This window comes from Anneissia japonica, unplaced genomic scaffold (assembly GCF_011630105.1).
Source record: "Anneissia japonica isolate Jap-2015-1 unplaced genomic scaffold, ASM1163010v1 scaffold695_len1296351_cov181, whole genome shotgun sequence".
NCBI classification, from domain to species: domain Eukaryota; kingdom Metazoa; phylum Echinodermata; class Crinoidea; order Comatulida; family Comatulidae; genus Anneissia; species Anneissia japonica.
Window position 1 is genome coordinate 120,119 of NW_022740852.1, and position 16,970 is coordinate 137,088.

The 16,970-nt window shown below is 33.0% G+C and overlaps 2 protein-coding genes and 1 non-coding gene across 6 annotated transcripts in view; 1 reads left to right on the top strand and 2 right to left on the bottom strand.

Annotated features, from left to right (window-relative positions):
- Nucleotides 1-315: 315 nt before the first annotated feature.
- Nucleotides 316-8,828, bottom strand: LOC117118383 (ADP-ribosylation factor-like protein 13B). Of its 2 annotated transcripts, none has more exons than XM_033262964.1 (10): nucleotides 8,670-8,828; nucleotides 8,167-8,271; nucleotides 7,905-7,975; nucleotides 6,532-6,784; nucleotides 6,340-6,445; nucleotides 5,509-5,711; nucleotides 4,729-4,843; nucleotides 4,015-4,462; nucleotides 3,234-3,497; nucleotides 316-2,927 (listed from the first exon to the last, which is right to left on the bottom strand). In XM_033262964.1, the coding sequence occupies exons 2-10, from the start codon at nucleotides 8,223-8,225 to the stop codon at nucleotides 2,842-2,844; spliced, it is 1,605 nt and encodes a 534-aa protein (XP_033118855.1). In that variant the 5' UTR covers nucleotides 8,226-8,271; nucleotides 8,670-8,828; the 3' UTR covers nucleotides 316-2,841. The 2 variants fall into 2 exon arrangements, with proteins under 2 accessions (XP_033118855.1, XP_033118854.1); XM_033262963.1 differs by lacking the exons at nucleotides 6,340-6,445; nucleotides 6,532-6,784 and adding exons at nucleotides 7,251-7,356; nucleotides 7,443-7,695.
- A 630-nt stretch (nucleotides 8,829-9,458) lies between these two features.
- Nucleotides 9,459-9,541, top strand: Trnal-uaa. Its single transcript has one exon. It is a non-coding gene; the product is annotated as a tRNA-Leu (tRNA).
- Nucleotides 9,542-12,427: 2,886 nt separating this feature from the next.
- The window catches only part of LOC117118365 (DNA polymerase zeta catalytic subunit-like), a 38,858-nt gene continuing 34,315 nt past the window's right edge, over nucleotides 12,428-16,970 (bottom strand). For all 3 annotated transcript variants that reach the window (XM_033262941.1, XM_033262940.1, XM_033262939.1), the window contains exons 25-33: nucleotides 16,550-16,693; nucleotides 16,256-16,325; nucleotides 15,750-15,857; nucleotides 15,352-15,461; nucleotides 14,957-15,071; nucleotides 14,474-14,611; nucleotides 14,173-14,363; nucleotides 13,579-13,873; nucleotides 12,428-12,643 (exon numbers count right to left, since the gene is read on the bottom strand). In XM_033262941.1, the coding sequence (XP_033118832.1) occupies nucleotides 12,443-12,643; nucleotides 13,579-13,873; nucleotides 14,173-14,363; nucleotides 14,474-14,611; nucleotides 14,957-15,071; nucleotides 15,352-15,461; nucleotides 15,750-15,857; nucleotides 16,256-16,325; nucleotides 16,550-16,693 (1,372 nt within the window). In that variant the 3' untranslated portion in view covers nucleotides 12,428-12,442. The remainder of the gene's footprint in view (nucleotides 12,644-13,578; nucleotides 13,874-14,172; nucleotides 14,364-14,473; nucleotides 14,612-14,956; nucleotides 15,072-15,351; nucleotides 15,462-15,749; nucleotides 15,858-16,255; nucleotides 16,326-16,549; nucleotides 16,694-16,970) is intronic.

Here is a 16,970-nt window from a genome sequence, read left to right on the forward strand (position 1 = left end):
GCAGTGCGCCCTCTTTCGGAAAATATTAAAATCTCTTAAATAAGATATAAAAAAAACTGTTTCTCATTCACAAGTTAAAAAATTTAAATAAGTCACAGACCAAATAAAAGTAAGTTTAACGTTTTAGCTCCATGCAAAGACAGGTAAATACCTGTAGTTTAAACATTCGCTAATAGGGATCGGACATTTAGTTGAATTTGGGGGTTTATTATGTCTTTTGCCATAAATATTTTCTTTTTTATGTATATTATCTTCGGACAAACAAAACACAATATAATAAATGAGTCCTTACAAATAAAACATAACACAAATGCATAGTTTCTTTCATATTGTTTTTTATTCCAATTCTCATGCTACGTATAAACCAGTGGCATACAATTAGCAAGCAATAATCTTAAAAACAAAAATGAATTCATCATCTAAAATATTTTATGCAGTTCATACACAATGTCTTATTGATTTTATCCATAAAGATTCAATAATATAGAATCTTTAATATTATTACAACACTCAAGTTGCAAAATATGTATTTATTTTATGTAATATTGTCTTATAAAATTTAGCACCATTGCACTTTATCATAGGAAACTATATTCTCTATTCCTAAACTGCTAATATGTATTAAGATCCTATTAACAGAACAAAGTCTCTCTTACAATTTGACATCTCTACATTGGAACACACACCCCACACTAATTCATGTTTACCTGCCGTCCTACATTTTTTTTTTAAAGGGGACACTCCTCAAACATCAACTACAGGACTCAGTAGCGGATCCAAGAATTTTAAATAAAGGGGGCCCCAGGGAGGGACTTTGACAGATGGAGGGTCTATACCACCTCAGACCCTCACCATGCTTGGGGCTGAGTAAGAAAATTTACGATTATGTCACCTCTAAAAGGCCGGCAATGGCACTCTCTCTCTTAAAATTTGAATGTAATTTTCTTTTTTTCTCTGGCTAGGCTCCCTTGAATCCGCCACTGGGACTTACTGTCTAATTTCTCTCTGATCATCACTCTTAATTTTGGATGCACATCCTTTCACATTAACAGGATACACTGTCTAACATTTGTAAGAAACATTTTTAAAAATGTCTGCAATGATTTTACATTAACATACAATAACATCTAAAGCAAAATAACAAATATTACATGATTCTTTTCCCTTCTTTTTAGTTAGTTTTTGAATATGACAAAAAATGTAACCCAGAAGTACAAAAAAAATATATAGTTCATCAAACAATGAAATGAAATTTGAATTACTTTGGGGAAAGCAGCATTATAGAATCTCAGAGAAAGGACATGTTGGCCATCTTGAAAAAAATAACTAAAGACGCACCTATTAAAAAGGGCCTGCTCTCTTTTTAACAGACAATGAACATGTAATTATTATTTAACCTAGCCATAACACTCATAAACCTATCAAAATGATGGTATTTTTTTGTTTGCTTCTTAATTTGCAACATCAAATTCATGAATTTTAGTTAAGTATACAGTGCCTCAGTAGATTCTTTAACTTAACTTTAGCACTAAATGTATAACACTACTTAAAGTACATGCATAGCAGATCACAAAACATTATACTCATTTATGTTTTGCTTAAATAATTATTTAAAACGTAAAATGCATACATTTATATATTGTATTTATGAAATACATTTGAAGTAATAATCTCAAGGTATCTGTTATCAGCAATTTATAATTATTAATATATTAAATTCATTAATTATTAAATATTGTTTGACTCAAGGTGGTTTACATTAAGTGCTATATAATTACTGAACTATTATAATTATTTATGAATTTCATAGTACATGCTTTAGAATACATTAGATTTGTGTATTTCTGAGGATTTCTGAATGAATTCTAAGTTACTGATATTTTTGACAGTTTACTGTACGTGTATTCTAAACCAATAGCAGGTTTTAGCCCCTTGCATTATTTTTAATGTGTATGATTTGGTTTTCTCATATTTTTTAAAGAATTTTTTTAAAGAATTGTGGTGTTAATAATCTTTTATATTAAGTATACTCTGTTAACAGACATAACCATTTCATTTACAAATAAATAATATTGAAAGCCTCAATTTAAACATTAAAATTTGTTGGAATGAAATTAATGAATGATTTAATATACATTTTTAGCAATTGCATATATTTAATTTTAGTCTCTTAATAATAATGATTGATTAATGCACTTAAAAAATATACTGTCTGTGGTGTCATATGTAAAATCCCCCCCTCCCTAAGAAAAAACCACAATTATCCTGAGGGTGGCAAACAGGGTGGAGTTGCTTTTAGTTTTAATGGGTAAAGTCTAGTGTTACAGAATTTGAACCCTGGACCCTGCTAATGGAAGGCGATCATCTTAGCCTCCAAGTTACTCCACATTGCAGAAATATAGTATTGTTCAAGTTATTTAACTCAACACAGTCAGTATATATTTAAGACTATTTTAGAAACAGCTTTGTATTCCTATTTACAACAAATAAATATATAAAAATATTTTTGAATATACACAAATAAAACATAAACATGGAAATCAATTGGTTCCTTCATAAAAAAACCAAATCTTACTATCAAAATAAGATTGAAAAAAAAACATACATTTTGTTAACATGCTACATAACACTTTGTGTAACTATGACATTTACCTATTGAATGTGATTTTAAAATTTTCTGCAAATAAATAAGTTTTAAAAATAATCTTTGGTTAAGCAAAATTCACAATATCTGCAAATATTTGCTATCACAAAACATAATCACATGACCAGATAGGTGGAAGAGTCATACACTGTCTGAATTACAGCCAGCTTATGAGATGAAACATTACTGGATTGGACCTACACAACAATGTCATCGTCATCTGTGTTTGGTTTTCTCCTGGTCGGTATTTCAGGTAGCTCTAGACTCCAGTTATGACTCGAACCTGAAAGATAATGGAATTGGAAGATGGTAAAATTAGGTGGAGTCCAGTAAAATGATTGAAACAGATCAATAAAAATAACAAATGCAATATAACATTAGATATTTCAAAGAAAAAAAAAATGTTGATACACAAATACATTTTTTTTCCTATTTGTATCATTGTGAATACTTTTGTTCTATTAACTCCAAATGTACTTTTCATTATCTAGTTCATTGTACTATTGGATTAGGTTTCTTTGGTTTGAAATACACCAAGGATAAGCCATTAAAAGTCAAAAACAATATACCAAGTGTAATCAATACTTACTTGATTTAATTGGCTCTAGCTTGGGATTTGAGATGGGACTAAGTTTTTGTGCATTTCCTTCCATTAAAGGTTCCAGTGATGGTTGTTTGGAAGCTTTGATGAAGATGTTCCTCTGTCCAGCAGGATTTGCCCATGATGGTGAGCCCAATGGATTTGGAAGGCCTGGTGCATTGACTTCATCAATGCTTTCCACTGGCATTGGTGCTGTTTTGTTGTTCTTTTTGAACTTTTTCTTTTTCTTCTTCTTTTTCACAATTGATTCATCTAAGGCAAAGAAAAATACTTCATGTAAAATCTTATGATGACACAATACAATTGTGCTTCTGTAATCACAAAAGGCTCTGTCTTGTGAGGTGCAACTGTGTAAATTACATATAATTTGTCATCTACAGTTCACAAATCATTGTAGTACATTCATTTACCAAATGAATGAATACCATTTTGTATCATGAAGACTAGAATGGATCAATAAATATACAATAATAATTGTATTGTATAATTTGTATAGTACACTCCACACTAAACAAAAATATGGTACAGTACATTATATGATTCACTTCCATTTGTACTAATGAAATGGAGAAAATGAGCCAAGCAAACATTTTATTTCAAAGTGGGAGAAAAAATTACTGTAACAACAGATAAATAATGAATACGAACTAGCATTTAAGATTTAAAATGAAAATTTAAAAAAAAACTTTCTCCTCTTATTACCACAGCTATCTAAGATTGAAAAATAACAGTCTATGATAAATAATGCAAAATAAAGAACTTAAATTACCTTCATCTTGTGATAATTCCAATTGACTTGATCTGCTGGCATTTAAACCTTTTTGCTTTCTTGCACTTAATTCAACATCATCTTCATTCTCATTATCATCCACTACTGTCTTCTTTGTTTTCTTTTTTTTCTTTTTAGTGACCACAATCTCTGGTTCTGATTCTGAATCCAACTCCCATGCTGCGGAACTCTTTTTATTTACATCATTATGTTTTTTTACATTGTCTTCAGCATCAAATGCTTTGTTTTCTACTCCTCTGGGAGATTTTTTCTTTGTTTTTTTAGTCACCACAATATTTCCATTACTTTTAGTCCTTTGTGTTTCTTGTGATTCATCACTTTCCTCTTTTAACCGTGGTGACTTTGCTTTAGTTTTCTTAACTGGTTCCTCATCAACTTCATGGTTTTCTTTACCAATCTTCTTTTTCTTCTTAGCCTTTTTCGTTTTCTGAAAAATTCAAAATAGTTAGATAATTAGTAACTGCTATCTTAATGAATGGATGAATTTAGAAATTTTGCCTGCCATCACCTTTCAACAAGCTAGGAATAGATAGAAGTGGGAGATTGGGAAAGAGGGCTTCCTTGAGCAGTGGAATGAAATAGCCTATGAGAAACTGGGATAATAATTCCTCTATATTATATCAGGCAACATTACATTGGAATTACAATAATTACAAAACTACATAAGGAATTTATTATAATGGATATACTGACCTTTTCCTCAAAATAGTTATTGTCAACTTTCTTGAACGGATCACCATCAATAACTTCTTCTTCTGATGACTCTACCTCACCATTTCGTTCCCTTTCTTCTTTCTCTCTCTTCAGTCTAAAATCATGAAAAACAATATAAAATGCTAACAAGTTATCTTGGATATTTTTCCTGCACACCAATGCAAAATACATGGTGATTTCACAAATCAGTAGGGGGATGTTGGTAGTCTAATGAGTGAAATACTTCCTGGATAAAACAACTAATTGCCTATTCTCTCTCTAAGAACACCCCTTCAAAAATGGAACACTCAGCCCCTGGTGCCAAGCATCCTTATTCTTCTTAAACCTCGTTTCCATAAAATCGCTACACTGTCGCTACAGTGTTCTCAGTACAATCATTGTACTGTATAGCAGTTGCCGACGCAATCAGAATGGCTCTTCGATTCGACCAACCAATCAGCATCACTGAAAGCTGTTGGCAATAGGGTGTAGCGATTCTATGGAAACCAAGCTTTAGCAAGGCCATTAGTCAGTTTATCCAGGTAAGTACTCATTAAATCGACTTATTTAGCTGATAGTGAAGTGGAGCTGTAGCTTGGTGTTTACGATGAGTCCAGGATCTAAATCTTGTCAGATACCAGGATTTGCATCATCACAAACAAAAACAACCCATTTCCTAAGCCTCATAAAGATACTTAGTTTATAGGGCATCATTCCATCTTCTAATCAGTGTTTTTCACACTATTGATTTGTAATTTGAGGTTACCATTGCCTACACACCTTTCTTCCTTTTGCTTCCTAATTTGTTCCATTCGTTCTTTCTTATATTTTTGCTCTGCTTCCCTTTGCTCTGCAAAGTCTTTGTCAACTCTTTCACTTAATTTTTCCCAATCATCAGACATTCCAGAGAGCAACCACTGGAAACCCTGGAAGATAGACTTGTCCATCTTCTTTCCAAATCCCTCGATAGCTGCACATGTTTCCTGGGAAAAGGATTCCATTAAAAGCATTAAAATATGCAGACAGGGAGATTGTATTACATGTGTACTATGAACAACCAATTACAAGTTCATCTGACATGAATCAAATGTACAGCATGGGCCACATCCCATGTGAACGTAAAATCCGTTTTTGCAAAAGAGTTAACAATTTCATTAGCTGCTTCAGTCCAACAGAAGTCTCTTAATATTCATTAACTGCATTTCAACTGTACATATCATTCTTACTTTAAAATTGTATATTATTTTTATGTTTGTTGTGGTGGCATTACTCTCACAGTAATGTAAATGTAGCTTTTTAATGCTAATCTCTGTCAATAGCTAGTGAATGTCTTCATGAATAGAACCAACCAATATCTGAAGAAGTCAGGATGGGTTACTAAGGAAGGATTATGTTTTAAAAAGTGCTTACTACCTTCTTTTATATTAACTAAAACAGCATTCAAATCCATCACCTAAATATGCTATACTGTATAATTAATTTATATTATCTAATCTGTATGCTAAGTGTATTGATTTGGTTTCTGCCACTCACTTTATTACAATCTAAAATTAATTATTTATCAGTCTATAAACAAAACAACTAAATATGAAATGAGACAAAATTACTTACAACTCTGCAGGGACATTTGCTGTCATTTACCATGTCCTCAAGATCTAACCGTTCGCACACATCAACTTCATCCAAAGCACCATCATTGTCATGCTTATTTGCTAAACTGCAAAACAAACAAAATCGTTAGTGGAATAGCATTGAGTAGACGTGTTTGCTTCTCTTTGAAATTCATAAAAATATAAAACTTACACTAAAATCCTCTTGCCACAAATTTTCTTATGTTCTAATGTTTCCCTGAGTGCCAGCCTGCATTCGTCAATCCTGTCTTCATCACTTGCATCTAGAACAAACACAACACCATGTACTTCAGCGTAATAATCCTTCCAAATGTCTCTGATCCTCTTCTCACCTCCAAGATCATATACAGTAACCTCATACTTCTTTTCAAATGTAAATTCAACACTTGAAAAGCCAACTGTCGGTGGTTCTTCAGTGTTGGCTTCTATAAGAAAATAAGAGTTACATTTTTAAAAGAGTTAACAATTTCATCAGCTGCTTCAGTCCAACAGAAGTCTCTTATTCATTAACTGCATTATATTATTTTTGTGTTTGTTGTAGTGGCATTACTCTCACAGTAATGTAAATGTAGCATTTTAATGCTAATTTCTGTCAATGGCTAGTGAATGTCTTCATGAATAGAACCACCCAATATTTGAAGAAGTCAGGATGGGTTACTAAGGAAGGATTATGTTTTAAAAAGTGCTTACTACCTTCTTTTATATTAACTAAAACAGCATTCAAATCCATCACCTAAATATGCTATACTGTATAATTAATTTATATTATCTAATCTGTATGCTAAGTGTATTGATTTGGTTTCTGCCACTCACTTTATTACAATCTAAAATTAATTATTTATCAGTCTATAAACAAAACAACTAAATATGAAATGAGACAAAATTACTTACAACTCTGCAGGGACATTTGCTGTCATTTACCATGTCCTCAAGATCTAACCGTTCGCACACATCAACTTCATCCAAAGCACCATCATTGTCATGCTTATTTGCTAAACTGCAAAACAAACAAAATCGTTAGTGGAATAGCATTGAGTAGACGTGTTTGCTTCTCTTTGAAATTCATAAAAATATAAAACTTACACTAAAATCCTCTTGCCACAAATTTTCTTATGTTCTAATGTTTCCCTGAGTGCCAGCCTGCATTCGTCAATCCTGTCTTCATCACTTGCATCTAGAACAAACACAACACCATGTACTTCAGCGTAATAATCCTTCCAAATGTCTCTGATCCTCTTCTCACCTCCAAGATCATATACTGTAACCTCATACTTCTTTTCAAATGTAAATTCAACACTTGAAAAGCCAACTGTCGGTGGTTCTTCAGTGTTGGCTTCTATAAGAAAATAAGAGTTACATTTTTAAATTCTAATATATAAGTGAAGTAGATTACAGTCCATACAATTATACAGCATATTATACTGTAACACATTTTTTGTGAAAAAGGAATTCAGAAATTTTACCCTAATGAGTATTTGGTTAAAAATAACAATTACAATTTCATTAAATTATTCCATGTTTAACATACTGATTTATCAACCGTACCTCCTTTTACCGCTTTGATGGCTGTTGTCTTGCCAGCATTGTCAAGCCCAATTAGCACCAGGGTCACCTTCCTGTAGAGAATTTGATTACTGTATTAATTACATTTGGGTCAATCAGATTATAATAACATGTCAATATTTTATAACTAGGTCTATGATAATTAGCAGAATAGCAATATACTAGTATTAGTTACAACTTACACAGGAGGAACTTTGAAAATCCACATATAGGCTACGTACTAGACGGACCACAGTCTACTTACTTTGTCGGCTCCTGGTGTTTTTTGATGCAAGCAAAGCAGTTAGCCATCAGACTGTACATGAAGCCTTCAGGATTAGCCAGTCCCTTGGTTCTACTGCCACAGTCTCTGGAAATCAATCATAGGCACTTATTATTTAATAAGCTAACAATTATTAGGATAAAAAAATGCAGAATTCACAAAATGATGATTTTTTTACAAGTTATCTTTTTACAGTTTATTGATTGAAAAATCTGGTCATACATTGGCCACTGGAGTTTGTCTGACCTATTAATGATGAAATAATCAGGCCTTAAGTCTAGACCTAATCATGATGGAGCTTGACAGGCCCAAGCAAGGTCCTAGCTAGTAGTAGTAGTAGTAGTAGTAGGGTTTGCCTTAGCTAGCTAGGCTAGACCTAGCTAACTAAAAATAAAATGACACACAGGCAGGCTGGTGTGGAGAGAAAACTAGATTGAGAATCAATATAAATATACATTCATATGAAAATCATCCTAAAGACTTACATTTATAGACAGTCACTTAAAAATTTAGAGTTAATTCAAAACTTCAACATAACGAGAAATTAAATTAGTTGCTTCTACTACGCCGTCTTCATAAAAACAGCAAAGAACCTATCTACCTGCTCCATCATTCATCAATGACCAACCGAGTCACGTCTACACACACGAAAACAACCACCCACGACACGGCTGACTGGCCATGTTTGGGAATCACGTGACCAATATTTTGTTACCGCAGCAACAAGGGGAATTTCTAGTTCACAAAAAAGGCACAGGAGGAAGCGCCGAGCCGGCCGTGGTGGCGCGATTAATCGATGACGAAATGAAGCGATATCACAAACCGCGATGAGTTTTTTCAAAAATTAGTTGTTTTATTTGGTTATTAAATACAAAATAATATATATAATGAACTAGCAGTGGAATATAATCAGTGTAGTAGCACTTTCAATACAAATTGGTAGACTGAAAGTTTAAAATATTGTAACAATTAGGTACTTTTTAGGCAGTTTACTTGGTATGGATTACACCGCTAGACAGCCTAGGCCTAGCTAGGCTAGGAGGAGGAGGGCCTAGCCAACCAGCCGTTGTTGGCGTTTTTGGTCACCTGATAACGTTGAATGTTTCAGTATTTTAACATTTTAAAAACAAATCCTGAACTTAATACTGAACCATTAACACTTTTGGCATTTAATCTTTTACCACTAGTTTAAAAAATATGTAAAATAATGAAAATAATCAACAAATTTTATTCATTTGCTTATCAATTTATATAGAAGAGACAACGTCATCGTCAGTACGGTGGCCGAGTGGTTAAGGCGTTGGACTTAAGTTCCAATGGACGTATGTCCGCATGGGTTCGAACCCCATCCGTACTAAATTTTACTGCTCGCATAAAGGAATTTGGTATGTTTTATATTATTTATATCTATCCTTTATCAAGTTTAAAACTGTTTTAAAGATTATTTTTTAATGACAAAATCAATTTATAATACAGTATTTTGTTTTATTTGAATTAGAGTAGGCCTAGCTATGAATTTTGCAGCCTACATCGTGTTTTATATTTTAAAATGTTTATTCTTTATGATGGTTATGATCTGTTGTTGTTTTATATATAACAATATTTAGTATATAATGTATATATTTCATATTTATTTCATTTATGTTGAGTTACCAGGGGAGGATCCAGGAGGTCCCGGAGGCTAGGGCCCCTCCCCCGAAAAACTGAGAAAGAGGAGAAAAAAAAAAAAAAAAAAAAAAACAGAAAAAAGTGGGAAACACGGGAAAACAAGCCAATTTTCGATTTAAATCCCTATGGTTAAGCATTTTTAAACAAAAATCTCGAACAAAACCCCTCCCCCACATTCCCCTACCCACATTTTCTCAGGATCTTTCCCTGGTTCTTTAAAATGACTCATAAAAATGATAATAGTTTATGTTTAACCACTGTACACTTATATGTTGGCCTATTTTCTTTTTGTGATCATTAGGCTAATCTTTTCTACTTGTTGGTGGTCATCATGGTCGTCTATCATGAAGCAAAGGCATTGGCCTCAGGGCAGATTTAGGAGGTAGGGCGGGCCGCCCCCCCTCCCCCTATGGGAATGTAAAAAAGAAAAAGAAAGAAAAAGAAATTGATGCGAGGTTATTTCCAGGAGTAGAAAACACAAATTCCCCTAGGGTAGTGTTGTTGCTAGATTGCCCCACACATCCAACCCTTTCAGACATCTCTAAATCCGCCTAATGAAATATTTTTTAATCATTGAGACATAGGAAATAATTTCATATAAAAGAAAGGTCAAATAATATTTAGGCATACATATTTACTTACAAAAGAAACCCCAGAAAATGAGGAAAATTAATTATCAGTGAATGCAAGAAAAACACGATAATGAAACAATCTTGTGCTGGCTCAGACTGAAAAACATAAAAGAGGATGACAGGACACGAAACAATGCGTGCATAATTAACCTTTCCGGAGTGTCCAATCAAACTTAAATGACCAATCAGAACAGCGCCGGAATATGTGCGTGTCCAACAAGCACACACGCTGTCCCACAATGTCCCTGTATGTTTTAACCATTATTAAACAAATTTTAATTCTTATTATACCTTTATCATAGAGGCATAATAAGAATTAAAATTTGTTAAATGGTTTTAATGCTGTCGTCTTGAGGGACCATAGCAGCAATATCCGAGGGGCAGGGCTAGAGAAAATGGTCCATTATGAAGCCTTAATGTAAAATTGAGCATCTTTTTCCTAAGGAGAATGTTTATTTTTTTAAAAGAGGATGGAGAGTAAGAATTAAAATTTTTAGAGTCTATAATATCATCATCATTACCATCATTCTTTATCACCACCGTTATTGTCATTTACATCCCCGTCGTCATCGTCATCATCTTCATCATCGTTGTCACCATCATTGTCACCATCATTGTTATCGTAGTTATCATTGTCCATAACCCAAGATAACCCGATCGAAGATGTCAAAAACCTTGGTCAGGTTTATTTCTTACTTATTCTTTCAGGAATTAGTTCGGGAAAACAACATAATTTCTATTGTGTTTGCTCGTAATGCAAACATCATTAGAAATATTCATTGAACGTTTCCCAGATTTTAACACATTACTTTTTTAATGGAACAAAAGGAGCAAAATCAAGCTTTGTAGACAAAGACAAATATTTTCAGACTTCCATTATACTTTACCTGATAATTCTTTTAATCAAAAATAGAAAAAAAAAAAACACCACCACCCATACAAAAAGTCATGATTGGATCCACCCATTACAGTTATGAAAAACCTTTAAAATGCTAAATTCATGAAATATTTTACAAGATTAATGAAATGTATTCTTAATGCAAATTTTTGAATGTTTATTGACACCTGAAGTTTACTAAGGTGACACCCGACTATTTAATGTCTGTCTAAAAATGTATTGCCACAACATCCGTTAAAAAAACATTTATTTCGTCCGATGGTTGATATGTCTGTCCCAGATGAAACATCCCAATACTGTACTTACTGTTTAAAACTTGTCTCTAATAAAGAAATACCCATCTATATTCATTAATAGCCTTTTTTTTGGAAAAAAATGCATTTTCCGAATAGAATATATTTCTTCTATCAGGATTCGAACCAAAAATCTTCTGACTACCTACCAAATGTGAAGACAAGCTAGTATACTGTACTGCACTCACACTTGGACTATTATGAGGTATAATAATTATATTATTATACTTCCATCTTTTGACTTCCTATTATGACAATTATTCTCACAATAACACAATACACATTCAATATGTACCTTACGTAAATCATGTTCTATATTAAATTGGAAAATTCAATAGCATATACATCATAGCTCAGTTGGTAGAGCACCTAAATGATTAGAATATTTTTGGTTCAAATCCCAATAGAGCTCTCAAAACATTACTGAGCTCTTCCCTCGATACTCTTTGGCAAAAATAAAATCTTGTAAGCTGATGCGTCCCTCAAGAACTTTGTTACCTGTCTCTTATACACATCTAGATGTGTATAAGAGACAGGTATTCCAATGAAAACTTAAGGGTTATTTTTAGTATTTTAAACAACATAGTGGAACTAATTGGCTGCCGTGGGGGGGGGGGGGGGTGTGCACCCCCACCTTCTCCCACCATGATGTTCATGTCTGTGGGTAAGATACTTACCTGGATGAATTAACCAACTAGTGCCTCATTATATTTCAGTTATAATAAATTAATATAAAACAAGAAAGGTAAAAGTATCATATGTATTTATTAAATCTTAAAAAATATTAATACTAAATTTATACTTACTGTTTTTAGTGCTGAGTAAGTTTTCTCAACATCATGCATACGATAACATAATGTCGTTGCGACATTTTGAGGGTTCTTTCTACAGTTTGAGCAAATCCCAGTCTTGGTCAGTTGTTCACACATCTCACAATTCATAGTGTTGAAATATTGAGATATTGTGCCCTGTAACAAAAATTAAATGCCAAGTCTGAAAAATATCTGTTTTGTTGAACCAATTAGTTGCTTACCTTAGCAATGGTTTCAGCAACTGCACTGATCACTTTCTTCAGGCTAATGAACCCATGATTGAATTGGGTCATTCACATTACAAAAAATAATGTGTTGCAAAGAAGTATCATGATTTTTTAATTATATTCTGATATTTTGTTGAGGGATAAAAATTATAGCAATAAATAGTGTAACATAATTTTTAACAGAAAATAAAACTCAAAAAACATTTAATAGTACTTTAAAGACTAGTTTATTTGAGAGTACACTAGCTTTCGTGCACACAGTGCACTTCTTCAGTGAATTATTTTGACAGTACACTAGCTTTCGTGCACACAGTGCACTTCTTCAGTGTTTGTGTTTGGAAGTAAGAGTTGGTTAGGCATGCCCTTTGGCCACAGTAGCCTGGTTCTCACGGGAGCCTTAGTATCCGGATCGGGAGCTAACCGTTAGCACTAACCGTTAGCACCTGCATGAGAACGCCCGATCGGTTAGTGCTAACCGTTAGCGGTATCCGGACACACGCTAACGGTTAGCAAGCGGTTTAGGTTAGCAAGTTGAGGGCGTTTCTATCATCAACCAATCACACATACGTGTTTACAATTTCCAGTTTCTTATTGGCCAGTGATTCGATCATCATATTGTTGTTATCTGGATCGGGATTTTCTCGCATGGACGCACGGCAGCTAACGGTTAGCAGGATCCGGATCCTGCTAACCGTTAGCTGCTGTGTGAGAACAGCCAGTATCTTTAAACTGTTTTTGTCTCTCCACAACTCACCCCTTTCATGTTTGTACTGCTGATGAAAGAAATAATGTAAAAATAAATAAATAAAAATATTACTATTATTTATTTATAATAATATTATTTGAAGACTGTTTGAACCTTACTTGTTTGGATTCAGTTCCGAGTGCTATTGGTGGAGCAAGCTTTACTACTTTAGGCAGTTCATTATACCATTGGTGCACATCAACGCCAAATAAGGACATTATCCTGTCCAATGGAGGAAGAATCTGCTTAGTAACATAGTAGATTGCATTCAGCCGTTGACTGGGATTTTGGATTACGTCTATTGGTGAACGTACAAGTTGGATGAGAGGTAAGCCTGGACTACCATAAACGATCACATAAGGAACTCTCTCGCCAGTTCTTGGTTCAGAACGATGATCATTTGACAACATGCGTCTGCAAAGAAGGCAGGAACAAAATTAGCAAACTAACAATAATAAAAATATGTAAATATAACAATGTGTTTATGCAAAAATATAACAGAATGCACTAGACAATTTAAAAAATCAGTTTACAGAATTCTGCCACTATAAAATATATAATGTATAGGCCTGTTTCCTCCATGATAAGCTACTTTATAGTGCTGGATTTATATTTTACAGTATTTAATGATATAATTGCAAGGAACAATATTTCGTTGTTGGTTTGGGTTAAAATAAATAAAAAGATGCAGTATTGTAGTAATTGGAACATACTTAGCTAGTTCTAGAGCTGGAACACAGGCCCCAGGACGATAGGAGCTCTTCCCTCGATACTCTTTGGCAAAAATAAAATCTTGTAAGCTGATGCGTCCCTCAAGAACTTTGTTACATTGTCGCTTCACGTAACTCTTGACCTCGGAGATGTCATGGGTGTTAAACAAAAGCTTTATAGAACGTTCAAGGATCTGCAGAAAAAGAGAGAAATAAAATGAACAGAAAGTGAAAGAAAGAAAAAGAAATGTGCAGGATTAAATGGAGAAATTAATGAAAGAAATATAGATTGTTAATGGCTTACCTTGCCAACTGCGGGGCAATTGTCTCTTCGAACGGTTTCAATGCCCTTGGCATCAAAAATTGGTTCTTTCTGGTCAAGAGTCTCGTAGCTATAGCCTACGTAACGTTTCTTAGATTGTAAAACACATGGATGGTACACCTAACAAATAAAAATGCATGTAACAAATTATTTACACATCTAATGAAATGGTGCAGCTACTAAGAAAAATTAAACCTATTTTATTTAACTGTTAATAATAGTTATTACTAACTTTTTAATTCATATGTTTGATTATAAACGTTTACTGCATTGCCACTGAAAAATAGTACTTAATATGGCAAAGCCACTCCTTAAGCCTTGTCCCGACATGCCTAAAAATATGGTCATGATGACATCACATCATGACCATATATAGGCACATCATGACTATATATGGGCATACAACGGTTCTTTGTTAAAGAAACTTTGATAGTCTGTACAGAGCTTTAGATGATGTTTACTTACTTTTTCAAATTTGAGTTTGACTGGCTTAGGATTGTCTGCTGTTACAGCATCTACCATTTCTTTCCCTATCTTAAATGCTTGCTCTTTGCTGACACCCTTAACTAAGATGAATAAGCTGCAGCATAAGAAAAAAACAGTTTGGTTTTTACATAGATTTGCTTTGTGATACTGTACATGGTTGTTGTTTGTGTCAATCTGTCTCAAACAAACAGGTTTTTATAAAATGATTCCTTAGGTAACCCTGTAGAATTAATACTCAGCATTTTTTTTATAGGGTATACTTTGTTTATTTTCATGTTCTGTATTCTTACTGCCTCTGTTAAGTGATACATGTGGGTTTTTTCAATTTGACTTCCTTGATTTTACATCTTAGACTAAATAAAGTGTTGACATACCTGTCTGTGTCACCATAGACAACCTGAGCATCCCACCTATCTGAGCTCTCCACCAGGTGAATTGCTCGCTCCAATGTTTCTCTTGCTTTGCGTACAATGCTGTCTGCAATCTGACAATGTAAAATTAAAATAACAAAGTTTTGGATAAAGTAATGCAATGGTGGAAGAGTATCTATGTTGTTAAATGTTCAGCTTTGCATGGTATGGTTTTAAATAAATAAATAAATAATAATTAAATAATAATATTATTGTGTAAAGAGAGTCATGTCAAAAGGAAGCGATTTGAATAAGCATCCAAAATTAAAAGAAAATGTAAATTTTCATACTTCTTTATAACATGTCAATAAACAGGAATTAATATTATTGGTTTATCAAATTAATTAAGAAAGATTACTTACCTCCACACAAGGCATTCTACCCGAGAAGCTAGCAGCAGTATAACCATAAGTGACATTGGCGATAAGCTTCAAACCAAGTTGACGGCTATCCAACATACGAAGAAGCACCTGTAAAAATAGTGGAATCATATGTGGAATTTCAATGGAAAGTAGAATGGCAGATTGGTATATCTGAGACAAAACCCGAGACACAAATATCAACAGCGAATGGTAAAACTAAACATTGTGGTACAAATAATGCCAGGGTTGATAACGGAACAAATTATAAACATTGTGGTACAAATAATGCCAGGGTTGATAACGGAAGAAGAAAATTAGACTAGATGTTAATTCATTCATTATTCGACCAAAGAGAATACAACACAAAGGAAAAAAATACACAAGGCAAATAGAGAACATAATAACAAACATTAGTTGGCTGGGATTAACAATTAATAGAGTTTCTAAACACTTTCGCTCACTGGCCTGTTAATATGGAACACAAAACATCAACACAGTAACTTTACCTTATTCTGTTTGTGATCTTTCATTGCTTTTTTGACCATCACTCTTGCTCCTAGGATTTCTTCAACCATTCTGTAAAGGTATAATATATAAATGAGAATAACTTTTAGAATTTACTTTTATACCTGATACATATTCATTTCTAATTTTAAAAAAATATAAAAACAAATTATGCAGCAAAGATTAGAAACACTAATTATACATTTATACTGGTAATAAGGTATATGGATACAGTTCATTTCAATTTAAATTTTTTAATGAATATCATGTAATATTAAACAAGAAAAATGGAAGACCTTGGCAATACACCCCTTCTGACATGCGACTTGACGAAAGCTATCCCATTGGGTGAAACATGGATGTCATTCTTATTAAACAACTTCCTCAGGTTCTTATGTGCAATACTATAAGTTGTACAACCAAACTTAAATTCGCCATCTCTGCATAAAAAACAATTAAAAGTTATTCAGATTGTCTATATTTAAAAAAAATAATAGCAGATTAAAAGATTTGAAATTAGTCAGCTATTACTGTATTCTCAAAAATAAAATTATAATATATTTATTTTGTGTTTTTAAATGTATTGTATTTTTATGTCAAAATCCAATAAACCAAACTAATAGTGCAATTATACACAAAGAATTTATATTATCTATATATTAGTATGTATGTACAGTACTGTATATGAAAATGTTAGAAAATGATAAATTTCTTTTT

Bases quoted from the DNA above. Each gene is read 5' to 3' on its own strand.
- LOC117118383 (XM_033262964.1), bottom strand. From the start codon at position 8,225: ATGTACAGTCTGATGGCTAACTGCTTTGCTTGCATCAAAAAACACCAG. The intron at 5,712-6,339 runs GTAAGTAATTTT...TCCTTTTCCCAG, and splicing joins GCAAATGTCCCTGCAGAGTT to GAAACATGTGCAGCTATCGA. The intron at 2,928-3,233 runs GTAAGTATTGAT...ATTATCTTTCAG, and splicing joins GCTAGAGCCAATTAAATCAA to GTTCGAGTCATAACTGGAGT.